The following is an 18,296-nucleotide window of genomic DNA, read 5'->3' as shown; positions in this document are numbered from 1 at the left end:
ACTCGACCCTTATTGATGTTGAATCAAGAGTTCCCCAGGGATCAGAACTGGGCTTACTAGGCTCTATCTACTCAACATCAATCATCTGCCCCTTGATCTGACTTGCAGTCTCAGACTATTTCCCGACAACACCGCTTGCCACAACAAAAAACCTTCCTTTTTAGATCAAATAGACCTCCAGAAAAACTTAGATAAATTGGCTTTGTGGAAAAGTAATTGGCAAATGTCCCTTAATCTAGGTAAGTGCTCGGTTGTGCCTACGTCCAGACGCCAGTTTGTTCAATAACCCTGGACAAAATCTTGAAGCAGTCTCCCACACCAAATACCTGAGTGACCCATCACATACAGAACATCACAAACAGAGCCAATAGGACCCTTGGCTTCCTTAAAGGAAATCAAAACAAGTAACAAAGCGACAAAATTAGCCGTAAACAAAGTACTTGTACAGTTAGTCATTGAGTACGTAGGATCAGTTTGAGAGCCGTACACATCCAATGGCACTATACTCTCAGGAAAGTACAAAAAGGCGTTATCAGTGGGATAACCAATAAATATAACACTGACTCAAGACACCATTAGCACCATGAGATCACTTGAATTGCCTACATTGGCCAAAAACAATTTAGGCTGTCTGCCTTAAAATATTAACGAACACCCATCCACAACTGTCAAACATGCAGATATAGCACCCCTCGTGCCACCCACTCTTTGACATACACAATCAACAGATCAAAGACAACATATCCAAAGGAATTTTTCCCACGAGCCACAAAGGAATGGAACATTCTACAGGAAGGAATGGTGACAGCACCAAGTCATTGTGGGGAAGATTTTATGTCACTGATTATTGTGATAGGTTTATGTTGTTGTTGTTGTAAGTGTTTTGTTATGATATGACTGTCAGTGTCTCGATCGAGCTGTTGTGAGTAATCTTCATGTTGTGTTTGTTCACTGCCTTAGCTCCCGCGTAAACGTGACGTCATCGTGTCTACCCTATAAAAGCTCGCAACACCCTTCATTCTTTTCTCTTCGACACCAAGCCTAATTCTAGATCTATTATTTTGCCTATCGTTTGTATCTGACAGATCCGATCCGCCATACTATGTTTTAGAATAAGACTGTCCCGGGACGATACCCGATGTGCTTTTAGAGCATTTTTAACCGCCCATATATGTCCTCTACATATATGGAGAACGCCCACTTCGGTGGAGACTTTTCCTTTATTTTATACATCGTGAACGAGATTGGGAAATCCGTTCACGACATCATGATCAATTCCTGGTCGAATGAAGAAGACAATCTATAAAGGAAGCTCACAGGCCACAATTGATTAATTCCTGGTCGAATGAAGAAGACAATCTATAAAGGAAGCTCACAGGCCACAATTGATCAATTCCTGGTCGAATAAAGAAGACAATCTATAAAGGAAGCTCACAGGCCACAATTGATCAATTCCTGGTCGAATGAAGAAGACAATCTATAAAGGAAGCTCACAGGCCACAATTGATCAATTCCTGGTCGAATGAAGAAGACAATCTATAAAGGAAGCTCACAGGCCACAATTGATCAATTCCTGGTCGAATGAAGAAGACAATCTATAAAGGAAGCTCACAAGACACAATATCAACACAAGGGACTGGACATAGCTGATCTCAAAGCGTTCCCAACGATGACAGCGATGAGGTACCTAGAGGCAGAATTAATGCTTCTTCCTGATTAAATTAAATAGTTACTTGAAACTATACAGAGCCAAGTTGTATATTAACGATGAGTAATATAGTTTCTGGTTTCAGCATAGTTCTAGTTGTTTTCATGATCAAGGTGGATAGATCATAAACAAAATCATTTTTTGTTTCAGTTGGGATGTTTATGATAGTTACTTGTTTTAGTTACAGTTAGGGGCAGCGTGGCTCAGTGGTACGGTCTTTGCTTCGTACCCGAAAGGTACCGAGTTTAATCACCCGCCGCTGCGCTGTGTGGCCTTGAGCAAGTCACCTCGCCCTAGCTTAATTTGCTGGGTTATTTCAGTCTTCCCTTGGAATAGACCCTAGAGACAAATTTCCCCTGTGGGATGAATAAAGGGAATTTTATTTATTTATTTTATTAAGTTGTTTCTATGACCAAGGTAGGTTGATTATAAACAAGATATTTTTTTATTCATGACAAATGATAATGAGTCTTCAAACACAAGCATGTGAGCAACTGGGTCTTAGTCTCTTTAGTCTAACAACAATATAAACCATTATCAGACATGCATTCAGTACTGGTACTCATGTATTCATTTAAATTCCATTTAGCCCTGTCATGAACTTGACCCACTCCTTGCCTGCAGTGAATACTACTCACCTTTTACCCTATCATCTGGTGAATACTATTCACCCTATGACCGGATCACTGATGGTCATACCTTTCTCCTCTTTCTCCCCTCCCCGGATTGTTTTATCTATCATTCTTTCTCTCACTCTCACTTTTCTTCTCTCTATCTTTCTTCCGTTATTGTTCTTTCTCTCGCAACTGATTGGTTGAGGCTTGTCTTAGAGACATACGCAAAGTAAATCACAAGACTAACCTAATTCATTCTGTTCCTAAACCTTGTTGGGCTAAGATGTAGCTTGTGGTGAGAAAGACGAAACACACAAAAACAAAAATTCTTCATATACTTCGGAATCACCAACTCTATAAGAGTTATCAGACAGGGGTGGGTGTAATAGATCTTGATGTATTACTGTACAGAATTATTAATGATTATAACGTGTTATAATTCAAGTGCTGTGAGATGTTGGGCATAAATAGACATAATCCATTTTTACATTTTTGCTTGAACTTTTTAACATTGCAGGCTCTCTATCTCAGAGGCTTCCATGACAGTAGTATTTATTAACTATTTATAATGCCAGCCATTGTCAGGAAACTGAACCCTTGATCTTGATAAAAGTGCCAGCATTCACGTCGTCTCTCCCAGTCATCATCAGAATGATCAAACTCTTGTCTTTGGCATTAGTCACCACCTTCCTCACACGTCCGTCCAGTTTGTGTTTTGCAGCCTAGTTGTAAAGCAAAGGATAAAAATGGGTGGTATTAAGGCTAAGAAGACTATTTAACATAATAAAAATGTGACATACCTCAATACTGTTACGTGGGTTTGTGGAATGACAATTCCTTTGAAATCGTAAGGTCCACAGTTCGAGTCCTGCTCTAAGCATTGGATAATTGAGTCCTTGGAAAAAAGTCTTTAGTCCCATTCTCTCACTGTACTCAGGTGTAAAATGAGTAATTAGCCGTTAACGGCATTGTCTCTGACTGAAAAAAATTGTAATATCGCCTAACAGGCATCATGTGTCGTACTCCATGTTAAGTGTTGCTGTTGGCTACGGACCCCTTGTAAAGCACGTTGAGAACGTTTAGTGTATTTTGCACTATAAAAGTTTCAATAAATTATTTTGTTGGGGCAGGTGGGGAGAAACCAGATGCAGAGAAGGCAATTTAAAGTTATTAAGATGATTAAAAATAATCTTCATCAGTGCTGATGAGGACAACATGTGAAAAAGTAGGAAAATGTTGAACGGTTGCCTTTAAGCCCAATTTTTACTGCACTTAACCCCACTTTTAGAGCAATTGAGATGATAGACTATCATTGATATTCTAGCTTACTTCTTGAGAGTGGGAAACTGCACCTGTGTGTTCCACCACACATCAACTCTCTCATTGCTAGCACATTGTTTCGAGAAAATGTAATTTTTAAAAGGAGGAAATTCCTCCTCTTGACTCCAAATTTGCGGATTTCCACGGATCCAAGGAAAACCATCAGCACTGGTTCATTTTTCGCACCTTCACATACTATATTTATCTTCATTTATGAAATATAAACAACCAAATTCAGCTGTTAATGCAAAATTATCGTGAGAACCCGATACTATTTTGAGGCAATGGGTCAAAAACAATTTGACAAAGTTACTTGGATGCAATGTACTTATAGCCTTATTCAAATCTCATTCATTTTATATCAATCAAAAGGGTAACATGAGACGCTGACACTATGTGCTGAAATGAAATACGACTTGGGCATTTTTAAAATAGAGACAGACAGTGAACCTATGAGTTTTGAAAAATGTAGGCATGGCCCACTTGTACTTAATACCACCAATATTGTGACCATCGGTTCAATCTGGTACGCGCTGTGTCACAGTAAAATAGATGCCTCAAATTAAGTTGAAAAATCATACTAGAAACACAAAATTTGATTTTGTTTTTTGTTTTTTTCGGTCAAAGAAATTACACTAATTATTTTCAATTAAAGCTTGATTGAAATCAAATTTTATCGTTTTTTATTTAGACTTTTGATTCAATTTTGAGCATTTGCTTCACCTTGACAAAACACAAGAATGAGGAGTGAGTTAATTTTAAAAATGAAATTAAAGTCATAATTTCAGATCACCCTCGGCTCCATACACCACCCAACCTCCGTGTAAGGTAAGGCATTCAATCTAAACGCCACATTTAATCAAGATATTGCCAGGATAATTCAGGAAAGAGAATGAAAACATCCGTTTTTAACTTCTTTTACGGTGTATTCTTTCAATCTTTGAATATCATAAATTCTGAAATGATACACGACTTTCTAAATGGAGGAAGTGATGAGAATAAACATAAAGAGATGAAGTGAGTAGAAAATTGCCAGAAGACAATAGAGAATATGGTACCACAATTCCGCCTGGCCGATGAGAGCATGACTCTACCGTATGAGCTATCCATGATCCCAAAAAAAATCGTATCAAACTCAGGTCATTCATTACTCTCTCACCGACCACTGGAGATCGTGGGTCCATCACACACAACCTCTGCGAAGTTAGTTGGCCAGCAATTAAGCTTAATAGCCAATATTCTCAACACAAACATATAACATAGAAACAATTGACACATTCAGTATGCTCCGGTATATGGGGTAAATTTTTAATTCGGAAAAGTGAGTGGAGCAGGCACTTATGTTGGTAACAACAAGAGATGAAGTGAGTAGAAAAGTGCCAGAAGACAATAGAGAATAAACATAGGGGGATAGAGGATACTGCAAGTAATTCCCTGACACACAAAAATGTCAAGGGCCCCTACAACTATTACATTTAAACTTTCAAATACCCATTACTTTAAGAGTGAAAATATCACAATGTATACCTGAACACTTTAGCAATGGATTTCTCCATCTCAGTAAGTAGCTTTCAATTCTTTTCTTTTTTTATCCTCTCTTTATTTCTATTACCACATTAATTACACGTGTGTGTGTATGCGTGTGTATGCGTGTGTGAGAAATGAAAGGAAATATTAATATTTCTTATTTCACAGTGCGCCAAGAGCTGTGTTCATGTGTCATGGGAGTCATATAAATGACTAAGGACGTATGGTAACTTAGTAACACTGGCTCTAAACTATCCGAACAATGGCGGATGCCCATATGAAATATTTCCCCGGTGAGAATAAAAGCGTATCAAGAGGGATAAAAAACATAAATCTGAATAATTATTATTCTTCTTCTCATTATTATTATTATTATTATTATTATTATTATTATTATTATTATTATTATTATTATTATTATTATTATTATTATTATTATCATCATCATCATTATTATTATTGTACTATGCACACAACAATGAGTTTTCAACAAGTAAAACTCCTATCATGATCAAATCAGTAGTCATTTTAAACCAGTAAGCCCATGTCAATATATCGAAATCAAAGACATCTTAATTTTCTCTGTAGTTGGAGATTAAATAATATCAATATCAACAAATTGATTTATAGTTCTCAGCAGTTTAAAGGGCTGTTTCGAGTCATTGTTGGAAGTAGAGTCGTCATGATCACAATTCACCTTATGACTTTATTATACCCTGGACCCGTTAAGAGTTTGGAAATAACCCTGAAAATCTGTACCCTGTAACTCCGAGATATCCCTGAAAAGTGGGCACCCATGCAAAACAGTATGCCTAAAGTGTAGACTTTTGATCATGTTCTATGAGAAGCTATTTCCTGTTATTCTTTTGGTACTAGAAAATAAAGAGGGTAAACGTGACTCATAGTGTATTCCACAATTTGTACCCCCAGCTGTCACATATTCTGTTGATCAATCACAGCAGATATCAGCTGAACCTGAAACTGAAGATAGTCTCTCTAATTGGATTCAGTAGTCTGATGTCACGCCGCCCGGCAAAGGCGGCCAGCTTGGTTCTAAACAAAGAAAATCATTACTTTTTATTCTTCATGCTGGCTAGAACTTTTCATATGCCTTGTGATCAGAATGTGTAAAAGTCAAAACATGATCAAATTTATGTTTTTTTCCCCTCTGGATACGCTTTTATGCTCGCCGGGGAAATATTTCATACGGGCGTCCGCCATTGTTCCGATAGTTTAGAGCCGTAATTACTAAGTTACCATGCGTCATTAGGAAGGAAGTGACGTTACGACAATTGAAGAGTATTGTGGACCGAGTGCTTCAAAATGGCTCCATGGCGTTGTCGTGGATACGTTCAAGCTATAGATAAACTTAAATGCATAGGTCATATAGTAATATATCCTCACCGTTATGTCGTCTTTTGTACTTTCAGGATCTGACAATGCTCGCCTGTACTTGTTAAAATACACCCAAATCAACTCCTTCTTTTCAAGAGCCTGCTTTGCTGACTGATATGCCTCCTTGTCAGAAGTCACTGTACATTTCTCAATCGGCTCCGCTTCGTACTTTGATGTAAAAGATTCTCTGCCAATTATGCACCCTAAATTAAAAAAAAAAAGTAGATAAAAAATATAATTGAAAAATTACTGACTTTAAGCAATACTTTTCCTTATTAGATATCTTAGGCAATTTGTAACATCTCACTCACTGTAGAGTATTAAACTGCAAAACAGCAACTGTGAAGGTGATGTTGAAAAACGTCACCTGATATTTAGCTGACTGTCAGTTTTTGGAAGGGGGCAGAGGTCTTGGAAAGTTAATCCATAGAAATCATTTCATTGATATTATAATCAAATCGATGGAGTTTCAGCTTTACAACTATCTTATCACATTCATTATGGTTAATGAGGGAAACTCCAAACATGTCTATCACTAGCACTGCCACTAGAGATACGTTCTTCGTCTTCACTAGAGGAATTCAAGCGTCGATAGAAGACATTCTTATTCCGACAGGCTTTCTTTTGATTATGTGTATAATCAGTGTTGTTCGTGTACTGTGTTAGGGCTTAATGATTAAGTTAATCTATGTTATGCGCCCAGAGCCCTCCTGATGAAGGGATGTTTGGCGCACTATAAATCTATACCATTATTATTATAATGATACCACTACTCCCATTGTGCTAACGCATCTTTCATAAATAAATTTACACATTCTTGAAAGGCTCCCCTAATGTCCTCTCATGTTTTATTTCAATTGTTGGTTCTTGTACTTGTAGCACTGGTGAATCAGACACTTTTTGGATAGAGTGAGTTTACATTATTTCACTCCAGTGGAGTTTGTGCTGTCCTTCTCTCTTTTTTGTTTTACAAATTTTATTGAAACTATTCTCTGAATACAAATGTTTGTCATGTGTGTGCTCCACTGTGTAAACTCACAATCATGGTAAATATTTTAGAAGAAATAAATAAAATTTAATATCTATCTTGATGAATAAACAGTATCAATATATGGCTTGAATATTTCATAGTTTTAAGGTATAGATGTTTTTATAAAAAAATCATGGTCTCACAAATAGGAAGCATTAACATTTTCTCAAAACGTCAACACTCCAAAGGATTTGAAATAGTTCTTTAAAATTTCCATTTTGTGGATTAGAACAACAAATAAATGGGAACTTCTGAATATCCATATGCGATAAATGACATGAAACTTATACAACAAGAAAAGAAAAATTTTGCCTCTTGAATGATACAGCTTCTTTTATGGCAGTTAAATGTAGATTTATCATATCAAACATCAATTCAACAATTCTCTCGAATTATATAGGCCGTGCATAAATGTAAATCACCTATCAGTAATGGTTTAGCTCACAAGACAAGATTGCAGTTGTTGCCGTCTCTCACCTGCAGGGCATTTTCCCTTCTGATGCATAAAAACTTAATGAGCGGACTGTATGACAAATCATTCCATTGTGCAAAACAAAACAAAATTAAAATGACAAAGAATAATACATACCTGTTCTTCCTGCCTCCTCTATCAATTTGAAGAAACTTTTTGACACGTGAACACTGTTATTTTGATTAAACATTGTTGTTCTTTGCCTTATACTATGAGGTTTGGATGAAGCATCTTGCACAGAACTATCCTTGTAGGTTTTCATGATTTTTGCAGATGAATGTTGCTCGGCAGCATCTGGCAGGGTTCTCTTCAATGTCTCTTGAGATTTGCATTCAATGGCTTCTGCTTTTTCAACTGCATCACCACTGCCACTCTGTTCATCACCCAAGAAGTAGGTTTCTATACTGGGAAAGTATGTTCCTGATATTGTAGCATCACCAAATTCCAAACCTGTGTAGTGTGGGAAGATGAAAATTGCAAATTTTATAAAAATCAACACTATTACAAGAATAAATTCCATAATTTAACCCAAAAACATTATTTTAAATCTTCCTTTGTTTTCCAAAAAAAAAACTACTAAGCATGTGCAAATGAAATGATTCCTTATCATATTGATTTTAGTTTGACATCCCTGCAATAAATGGTTTAGTACTTTTGCATGAGAATTCAATTGGGTTCTTAAAAAAATAGATTTGAACTACAAATGCAACTGCCCTAAATTTTGGACAAATTACTCTTTGGATGGTCTTCTATCTGGGAAATTGATGAGTTTTCCACGAATAAATGTAGGCATGTCCTGCATCTGCAATGTCCAAAAGTTATCCTATGTAGTTGTTTGTTTATTTACTTATTTGTATTTTTGTTTGTTCTTTTTTCACATCTCAATATCGTTTTCCTTATTACACGAGTTCTTCATTAAAAGAAAAATTCAAATTAAATTATCATTTAAATCCACATCGTTAAAAGGGCAAAGGGCGATTCTAAAGATAACAACTTTTAAAAAATTCAGATCTTCAAAAGAAAAGTTATGTTACATGGTTAAAAGGTTGAGAAATATACTCCTATTTGCCTTTTTATTAATTGACAGATTTTGTGACCTCAAACTTGCACTTCGTATGGTGACCACTATTTGAATTTCAAAACTGTCCTAAAATGGCCACTGACATTTATACAAATCATTAGGCTAGAATAAATCATGGTACTACGGTGCTGTGGTAATATTTGACAAAAACAAATTCAGAGAATAACTAAACGTTTTTACCTATCCTGCTCTAAAAGACTGGTAATAAAAATTATTCTAATTATTGACGGGTGAACAAAGGAGACATAATAAAGAAGGAATTAAGCTAAATTGGACTATTGCCATTTTGCTCTTCTTCTTCATAATATACATTGAATGACTCAGACATACTGAGAGCCAATTACTGTACCTAGACCTGTAAATGAGCTCTATAAAATTTGACTGAAACTCTTCGTTCGTAATTCGCCGTAGTGGAAAAATCCAAAGAATCGAAATGAAAGGTAAACAGCCCTGTGGAACATTCCTAATTACTTTACGGTCATTCGACTACATCGAAATAGGAATGACGAGAACTTGGACTTGAAGAAATATCGTTGTTCGACTACGATTCATGAATTCTTTCTTTCTTTCCTTTTTTAAAATATTTGAATTTGACGAATTGACTGATTTCAGTTAATTGACTGAGAATTTACAGGTTGGTACAGTACCAACCGAGCTACTAGATTTGAGTGCAATAAAATCGACATTTTCAAAATTTATCAACATTATCAATAGTTCTACAACACTCACCCTTTTTCAGCTTCAACTTTACTAAATCTAAGGATGCTTTTGCATCTTCCACCGACGAGTGACCATTTGGACTGTTCTGAATTGTACGGCTGTAAGAAAAAAAATTTAAACCAAATAAAACAATTAATTAAACTCTTAAAATAATATTAGTCATGATATGCAATGATGTTTTTGCTTCTTAATTTTAAAAAAATATATTTTAATATATGCATCTGAATTCTGATTAGAAGATAAGAGTAGAAGTACCAATGGTGCCTTTGAAATCAAATACATTTTACAAGGAATGATCAATCACTCGCACTGTTGATAATGTTAATGTAAATTTTGATTTTTTTGATTTTTTTCCTCCAGTCCATGAATCAGTTCTTATTATCTTTCTTTTTTAAAAAATACTTTTGATGGAAACCTGTATTTCAATAATGTCATTTTTTATGTATAGAATGGGTTGTTTTCTAATCAACGACAGAAATGCCAAATTGAAAACTTCAAATTTGGTAATTTTTATGTCAATTTTAAGTCATTTGACAAGGGAATTCGTAATTTCTGAAATTGTGTATCAACAACCATAATAATAATAATATTATTATTATCATTATTTTAGTAGTATTAGTAGTAGTTCTTCTTCTTTTCATTATTATTATTATTATTTAAGTATTACTAAGAATTAAAATTTCGTAATTTTCCATAAAATTTCGTATTTGGCCATGAAATTTGTCTAAAATTCGTAAAATTATGAAAAATTGGTGGCCAGCAGGTATGCAATGACACAAAATGGTGGTGTAAAAATATATTTCTAAAACTGATAACATTATCCGTTTTTATTATATTTATAACATACTTAAGAAAAAATCCTGACAATTTCCTCAGGCCTGGTTTACATCCCCTATTTCCTGACATGTTGAATATGACGCTGGTATCAATCACATAGGGGTGAAATAACTGAAACAAACAACAACAAAAGTGGGAGAGTAAATAGCAATAAGTAAACGTAGATTGCGAAAAGATGAAACATAAATTTTGAAATATTCAATATAAGAGTGATAATAAACATTATGAAAATTATAGAATTAACACCCATTTACTTTCATTCCCAGTATAAAGGAAAGAACATGTGATTTTTGTTGGAATGGAAAATATCATTTAAGACACTCTGTTTTACCAGGAGAGAGAGAGAGAGAGAGAGAGAGAGAGAGAGAGAGAGAGAGAGAGAGAGAGAGAGAGAGAGAGAGAGAGAGAGAGAGAGAGAGAGAGAGAGAGAGAGAGAGAGAGAGAGAGAGACAGAGACCTACAATATTTATTCACTGACATATTTTGATTGTTGATTGCTCAAAAGCTTTGTCTTGATCTATGTTAATTTCCACAATACAGTAGTTAAAAAATCTAAAATTAGATGAGTGCCTGTTGGTGTAATAGCTTTATTTCCCTGCAAATACTGCGGGATCTCCAATTGTATGAAATAAAATAATAAAGAAGATAATAAGAATGATGACTACCTTAAGGGCAATGAGATCAAAGTTGAGAGACTGCCCACACAAAATGGCATCCGATGGTAAAATTTCCTTGATATCCTTGTGAACATCTTCTATCCTGACGGTAACATTTTCCATCATCTCTCGTGTTATTCCACTGTATCTAAACAATAAAGAGAAAAAAAAATAAATATATAAATCAGATTATCATGTACGGCCAAGTCGTCTTGTGGTGCGACACTCGCCTTCAAACTGGAAGGTCCAGGATTCAAGTTTGGCTCTGAGGGCCGCATTGTTGTGTCCTTGAATAAGGCTCTTTACTCACATTCTCTCATTGTGCTCGGGGAATAAAATGAGTACCTGGCTGTTAACAGTGTTGTCTCGGTCTGAAAAATAATTGTAATATCACCCAACATGTAGGTGTTGCTGTTGCCAAGGGACCCCTTGCAAAGTGCTTTGAGCACTGTTATATAAATGCTTGATTTTATCATAGTTATAATACTTTTTGGAAACAGCCCCCCCCCCCCCCCCCCTCTCTCTCCCAAAAAAAAAAACAAACAAAAAACAAAACCAAAAACAAAACCCACCAATTGGATTCAGTAGTCTGATGTCACGCCGCCCGGTAACGGTGGCCATCTTGGTTCTAAACAAAGAAAATCATTACTTTTTATTCTTCATGCTGGCTAGAACTTTTCATATGCCTTGTGATCAGAATGTGTAAAAGTCAAAACATGATCGTCCGCCATTGTTCCGATAGTTTAGAGCCAGTGTTACTAAGTTACCATGCATCATTAGGAAGGAAGTGACACTGTTGAAGAGTATTTATTTAGATCCATTAAAATCTGGGGGAGGTCTCAGTTGGTAAAGCAGTCGCTTCAAACGCAAAGGGACTAAGATCGATCCAGGGTGCTGTTGAGATATTTTCTGACCCCCCTGTCCACCAAGCAGTGAATGGGTAGCTGAGTCTGTTAGATTTGGTGAAAAGTACTTTGCCATAGACTAGTGACCTATCCAAAGGATAGCAAGCAATTTCTATTGCCTGTTTCACGCTATAGAAACTGGGATAAACTCCGGCTCCATGGGCCCAATGGCTCTGAAGGACTACTTAATAAAAATTAAAATCTAGAGACTGCAATAGGAAATAAGATTTTCCAAATTGTAAGATCACGGGTAAGAGAGATTCTTAGGAAGGCAGGGGTTAGTGTTGAGAATGGGTCAAGGACTTCATGTCCATTTACTTTTTGTCTCATGACTATGTGCGGCTATGTGGTCTTGTGGTATGACACTCACATTCGGATCGGAAGGTCCTGGGTTCGAGCCTCGCTCGGCGCATAGTTGAGTCCTTGGAACAGACTCTTTACTCACATTCTCTCACCGTACTCAGGTGTAAAATGAGTACCTGGCCGCTAACAGCGTTGTCTTTGTCCGAAAAAATTGTAATATCGCCTAACAGGCGTCATCTCTCGTTCTACATGTTACGTGATGCTGTTGGTCAGGGACCCCTTGTAAAGCGATTTGAGCACGTTTAGTGGATATTGCGCTATATAAAAGCTCAAGTTTTTTTACTGTTGTGAAGAATAAACAATTTTTATTATTTTTCCTTAAATCATGCAAAGAGGTAATTAAAAATTACATCAATGTCTCATTCTTCACTTAATAGAATCTCTTGGCGTCTATCCAAATGGGACAAAACAAAAACACAAACACATAGTGGCCAACTTTTTAAAGAGCTAAATCGGGACACCCTTATGCACAAATATACTATCATGACCCAAAACAGCAGTATGTTTGGACTATCACATATTATATTCTAGATTTCGAGCCTTTTCTGTTCCTTGTTTTAAATTGCTAGTCAGAGAAGCATAATCCTGTGACCTGCAAAGGTCATTTCCATACATGTAACAGTCTAGATTTTAAAAAAAAATTTTTCTCCAGATTGTCTAATTGGGACAGTTTTGATTTTATTTTTATCAGGACAGTTGGCTGCTACGCAAACAAATAAATAAAAAAATAAAGTGGGTGCCTTTTCTGCTGAACCGAGATTAAACGGAGCAGAAGTTTCTTTAAACATTTCCATTTTCAAAGATAGGCAGTTTCTGGATAGATTTATCACAGGAATGAGACACTGGTCTCTGCCTGGGACTCAGAACAGATATAAAGGAAATCTGCAGCATGGCTGGGGACTCAGATGAACATTGTCATGCTATTGTCTACCACAAACGTGATTCATTGAAATTTATGCATATACTCAGTGCTGCCAACCCTAGCCCATGTAAATGTGTACAATGGAGAGCCAAAATGAGTAAGATTTTTGAAAAAATGCGTACAATTCTGCAAACTCGATAAATAGCACTAAATCTGATAATGGGCAATTAGACCATACTAGCAATGATATAATCAATATTTGAAATAATGAATAAGCTTACACTTCATAGATGATAAATAGTATCAACTTCCAGATCCATGTATAATTCTGATGGGTCAAGAAACATTTAGTGTGTAAGGACACCAAAAAAGTGCATTAATGCTAAAAATGCTTAAATTAGAAATGCATGCGATTCCTGACCAAATTGTCTGAACTTTTTCACACATATCGCATTACCGGATCTTTTATTTTGTAACTCAGTACTTAGTCATATACATTTTCTTTTGGATTGTCCAACCGAATATATTTATTTTAAAATGTTAAAAAGTACCAAACATTTATAGGGACAAGGGACAGCATGGAGGTAGACTGGTAGTTTGATATTTTTTCAAAAATAAAAATTAATAATTATTTTTTACATAGACAGATAGGCCTTTAAAAACCATTTAATAAGATACGTTACTTTTGGATCTAGGATAAACGATTCCAAAGTTATGATGATTTTACTACTCTAAATTCAGTCTTACAAAAAGCTCAAAATTGATTGAGAATTCCCCCACTGGGAAGCCTCTCGATAAGGTGACTACTGATTAAAACGGGATCTTAGCATAGAGAAAAGAGGGTTGGTCACTTGTGGTCAACATTAAACATACTGCACTGCCTTCAATCTTTATGAAATTTAATAAAGACACAGACAAATGATTTATCTAGATGCCTTTTTTTTGCTATCTCAATTTTGAAAAAGATTTCAAAAGTTTTAAAATGATGTTATTTTTATCAAATTATAATTTTTGATACAATATGTCAACATTGATTTCTATCACTATCACATCAAAAGAAATCTTGATCTCTGCCCTTTAAAATGATACCAGAGCCGTTCATATACTGTGAAAAATAATGCAACAGTGATTATAATTATTTGAAATTGTGATATACAAATTTTAATCCAAAGTTGCGCTTCACTTGTCCAATGCCTAATCGGCAACTGTCTACCTACAGACTGGGCTAGGGCTAGGATTGAGTGAGTTAAGAAATCTTGTGAAGCTTGGAGAGAGGACGAGTCTCTGTCTCAGCAGTGAAAACAGCCGTCAACGACTGAGTTGTTTTTCTTGTTTTTTTCTCTTGTGTTACTCACTTTGACTTTGAGAATGCCTCTTTATGACATGAATGGTTTTCCTTTGCCACCGTAATCGGACCCCCACAGTAGTTTTTAACCTGGAATAATTGATCTTATCTCTAAAGAGCAAGAACCATCCCAATCATTAGACTTTAATCCACTGGCAAAAAAAATACAAAATGCAGCACCCGGCTGTGCTGGCTTTCTCACGTACTCCGAAAGAAAACCATCGCCAATTCCATTTGAATAGATTTCGAACACCATTCTCAACTGACTTCAGATCCGACGAACGGTCAAAGAATTGTTCAGGCATGATAACAAAAAATAATGTAAAAGAGTAATAGATCAAAATATACAACGACAAATCCTGAAAGTTTATTGATAGAGCGAATAAAATTGAAATGTAGCAACGTTCAATTGAACAAACAAAAGTTACTTGAATGGAATACGAAAGTATGAAAACGAAAGTTAACGAACTGCGCATGCTCGATTATATCGACACACTACTCGTTTTTCAGACAGTGAAGAGTTGCGGTCGAATCGAAGACTAGCGGAGTTTCCCGATAATTGCCGAACGAGCGTAACGAGGGCTTGAAAGTGCCGACAATATTGTCGGCAATCCAACGCCCATTCGTCGGCACTTGACTGCTCGCCGCCGGTCAAGTTGGGGCTCGCCGACACTCCGACAATTGACGTCACTCGCAATCAGATTACTTGACGTCACTCGCAATCAGATTACTTTAGCAATAAAATAAAAATAAGTGATCCGGGAGATCGCAACTACCGTGATTGTCGGAAAACCGACAATTGTCGGCACACATGCAGGTCTATTAATAATAGAAATTTAATTATGCGTACAATCCTCAGAAAAATGTGTACAATGAATGAAAATGCGTAAAAATACGCATTTTTTACGTAAGGTTGGCATCACTGTATACTATACTATATACATGTCAATGAAGTCATCATCTTATTATGGCTTGTTGATTTTTAAATAATGTCACAAAAGAGATATTGCTATTTAGGATTTAGATAAAGAACACAGAATTGCCAAAATAGGTTAGATTTTTCATCCTATCAACACCCCTGAACGTAGAGCCCATATCATGAATAAACTCATGCACTGTTATGACTGGGAAATACTTAATTACCCTTGATCTTTACCAAGCTTGAGCTGCTGTGATTCAAACTTTTTTCGAATAAATGAAAGATCTTCAGGGACAATATCATTTTAAGATAGAAGAAAACTAATGGACACAAAGGGTGTTTGAAAAAGGGCTCAATTTTGCCACCATTTAAAACTTCTTGCATCCTTGGCTTGACCAGTGGTGGAGACTTTGTAGAGTAGCTAACTTCATCAAATTAAAGTGTTCTGAATTTGATTACAGTACAGACCTGCCAACCCTTCACATTCCAAAAGTGGAATCAGAACGCCTGAATATAGAAATTTGAGACAAAAAATAGGAATTTCATCCCCCCCCCCCCCCCCCCACCGCCCCTTTCTTTCTCTCTCTCTTCACTCTTTTTTATTCTTACCATCATCATCATTTTGGGAACAATCAGAATTTTAGAGACAATGGCGGAATAGTACAAAAAGGAAGAGTGGAAATAGGAATGATTCCGCCAAAAGCGGAAGGGTTGGCAGGTATGACAGAATCTTCAGTAGTTTCTGGATTGGGGCAATAGGGAATGAGAGCGTTTGAAACAAATCTCAGATCTAGACAAAGAAGAATCCTCATGCCATAAAAGTCAGCCAAATCAACAACCATAAGGTGGCAACAAAATGCATCCTACCCATGGGTGCAAGCAACTGGACCTCAAAAAGCCTGCAAGTCTACTTATGACCAGACATATAATCTGAAAAAGCCTGCAAGATTCACGGACTTCACCTCGTCATTTGAAGTCTTGTTCTCAGCATCTAGTCTTCATAATAGTAGTCCACAATTGTATGTTTAATCCAAAGGTTGTAATGGAGTAATTTGTTAAGTTTCTTATCACAAAAAAAAAAAAAAATCAATCAAATACAAATCGCACTCTTGCACCCATGATCCTACCTTTTCAAATGTTACATCTGGGCATGACATCGCATGCACACTTCTTCGAAAGAAATATTCCTTAGAATAAAACTCTCACTCTATTTAACATATAACTTAGTGATATAATAATAGCATAGTAACTTACCTTGTCACATAGTTGGTAATATTGTTATAGGGTTTGACCAGAGTGTCATAGACTGTCTCACCATTTTCAGCTACAATGGATACCCGTGTTAATTCACTTTTGTGGATTGAGGTCACACACTATAGAAAAAAACAAAAAAAAACAAAAACAAATAAAAGAATAAATAAAAGAATTTAGTCTCTAAGGGTCATGGTGTAAGAATTATTACCAGATTCTGTAACAATAAACAGGCAGTTACAAATGCAAGCTAGCCTCTGTATAGCTGTCACCTGCATTTTATTGCTGCATCAAATATCAGGGCGATCCGCAAATTTTGGGAAAATTGGCAAATCGCGTGTCAAATTTGGGGAAAAAAAAGAAGCGAAAACAAAATAACGAAAAAAAAAAGTGCGAAACTTGAGAAATGTTGCAGCTTTGCCTGGGCCCAAACCAAGGGAAGTTACTCTCTATGGATAATGATCCTTTAAAATCTTTTAACAACACTATAATAAATGTAGCCTCCTTAAATGTAATAAATTGTCTTTTATATAGTTTTTTTTTCTGGTATCGCGTGATAATTTTTACTGAAACGCTTAGATCCTCCTCTGCAAATTTGGTCTTTTTGCATATTTGGGTTTTTTTTTTTGGGGGCAAATTTTAGGTCCCAATTTGGCAAAAACAGCAGATGACAGTAAAGGTCATAATCACGTATGCACTAGCTTTCACCAGATCTAGTACAAACCCTATCATTGCTGAGTGAACAGAGGTCAGAAAAATGTCTCAAATGATTCCAAGAACTAGTAGTGGTAGTGATGATGAGTGTGGTGTGGGGGAGGTTGAAGTAATGTGGAAGTGATGATGATGATGTGGTGGTGGAGTGTTGCAGCAGTAGTCTGGTAGTGCTTTAATGATGTGTGGTGGTGGTGGTTGTAGTAGTAGTGGTAGTGATGATTGATTAGTGTGGCGTAGTAGTAGTAGTGGTAATGTGGTGATGGTGGTTGGGGGAGTAGGTTGGGTGTTGGAAGAGATTGGGATCAGTATAATATAATTCATGCTCGTCCATGAGTCCCAGAGTTTAACATATATGAGGCTTTAGAGTACTCAACATTGCATCTGATCTTAGTGTTATATCAGTAATAACCATAATTTGGTCTAATTCTTAAGGCATTTGAGGAGTTCCCTAAGTTTAAACCTGCCTAGACAACCGGTGGAAAGGAAAATAGCATAATCCCCTAAAATCTAAACACTTGAGAAAATTTGGTAACATCACTGAGATTAGAATTAAAAAAATTTTTTTTTTTTTCATTTG

The 18,296-nt window shown here is 36.1% G+C and overlaps 3 protein-coding genes across 4 annotated transcripts in view; 2 read left to right on the top strand and 1 right to left on the bottom strand.

Moving 5' to 3' along the window:
• Nucleotides 1-18,296, top strand: part of LOC144973588 (zinc metalloproteinase nas-6-like) — a 699,617-nt gene that overhangs the window by 309,207 nt on the left and 372,114 nt on the right. The window lies entirely within an intron of this gene.
• Nucleotides 1-18,296, top strand: part of LOC144973582 (uncharacterized) — a 109,952-nt gene that overhangs the window by 52,361 nt on the left and 39,295 nt on the right. The window lies entirely within an intron of this gene.
• Nucleotides 2,131-18,296, bottom strand: part of LOC144973818 (uncharacterized) — a 34,902-nt gene continuing 18,736 nt past the window's right edge. The window contains exons 2-8 of the mRNA XM_078916710.1: nt 17,009-17,127; nt 11,370-11,508; nt 10,715-10,815; nt 9,877-9,965; nt 8,184-8,516; nt 6,574-6,767; nt 2,131-3,044 (exon numbers count right to left, since the gene is read on the bottom strand). Of these exons, the coding sequence (XP_078772836.1) occupies nt 2,904-3,044; nt 6,574-6,767; nt 8,184-8,516; nt 9,877-9,965; nt 10,715-10,815; nt 11,370-11,508; nt 17,009-17,127 (1,116 nt within the window). The 3' untranslated portion in view covers nt 2,131-2,903. The remainder of the gene's footprint in view (nt 3,045-6,573; nt 6,768-8,183; nt 8,517-9,876; nt 9,966-10,714; nt 10,816-11,369; nt 11,509-17,008; nt 17,128-18,296) is intronic.

Source organism: Berghia stephanieae, chromosome 5 (assembly GCF_034508935.2).
Source record: "Berghia stephanieae isolate SIO BIC M18660-M18661 chromosome 5, UCSD_Bste_1.3, whole genome shotgun sequence".
Taxonomy (NCBI): domain Eukaryota; kingdom Metazoa; phylum Mollusca; class Gastropoda; order Nudibranchia; family Aeolidiidae; genus Berghia; species Berghia stephanieae.
This window is presented reverse-complemented; position numbering and strand designations above follow the sequence as displayed.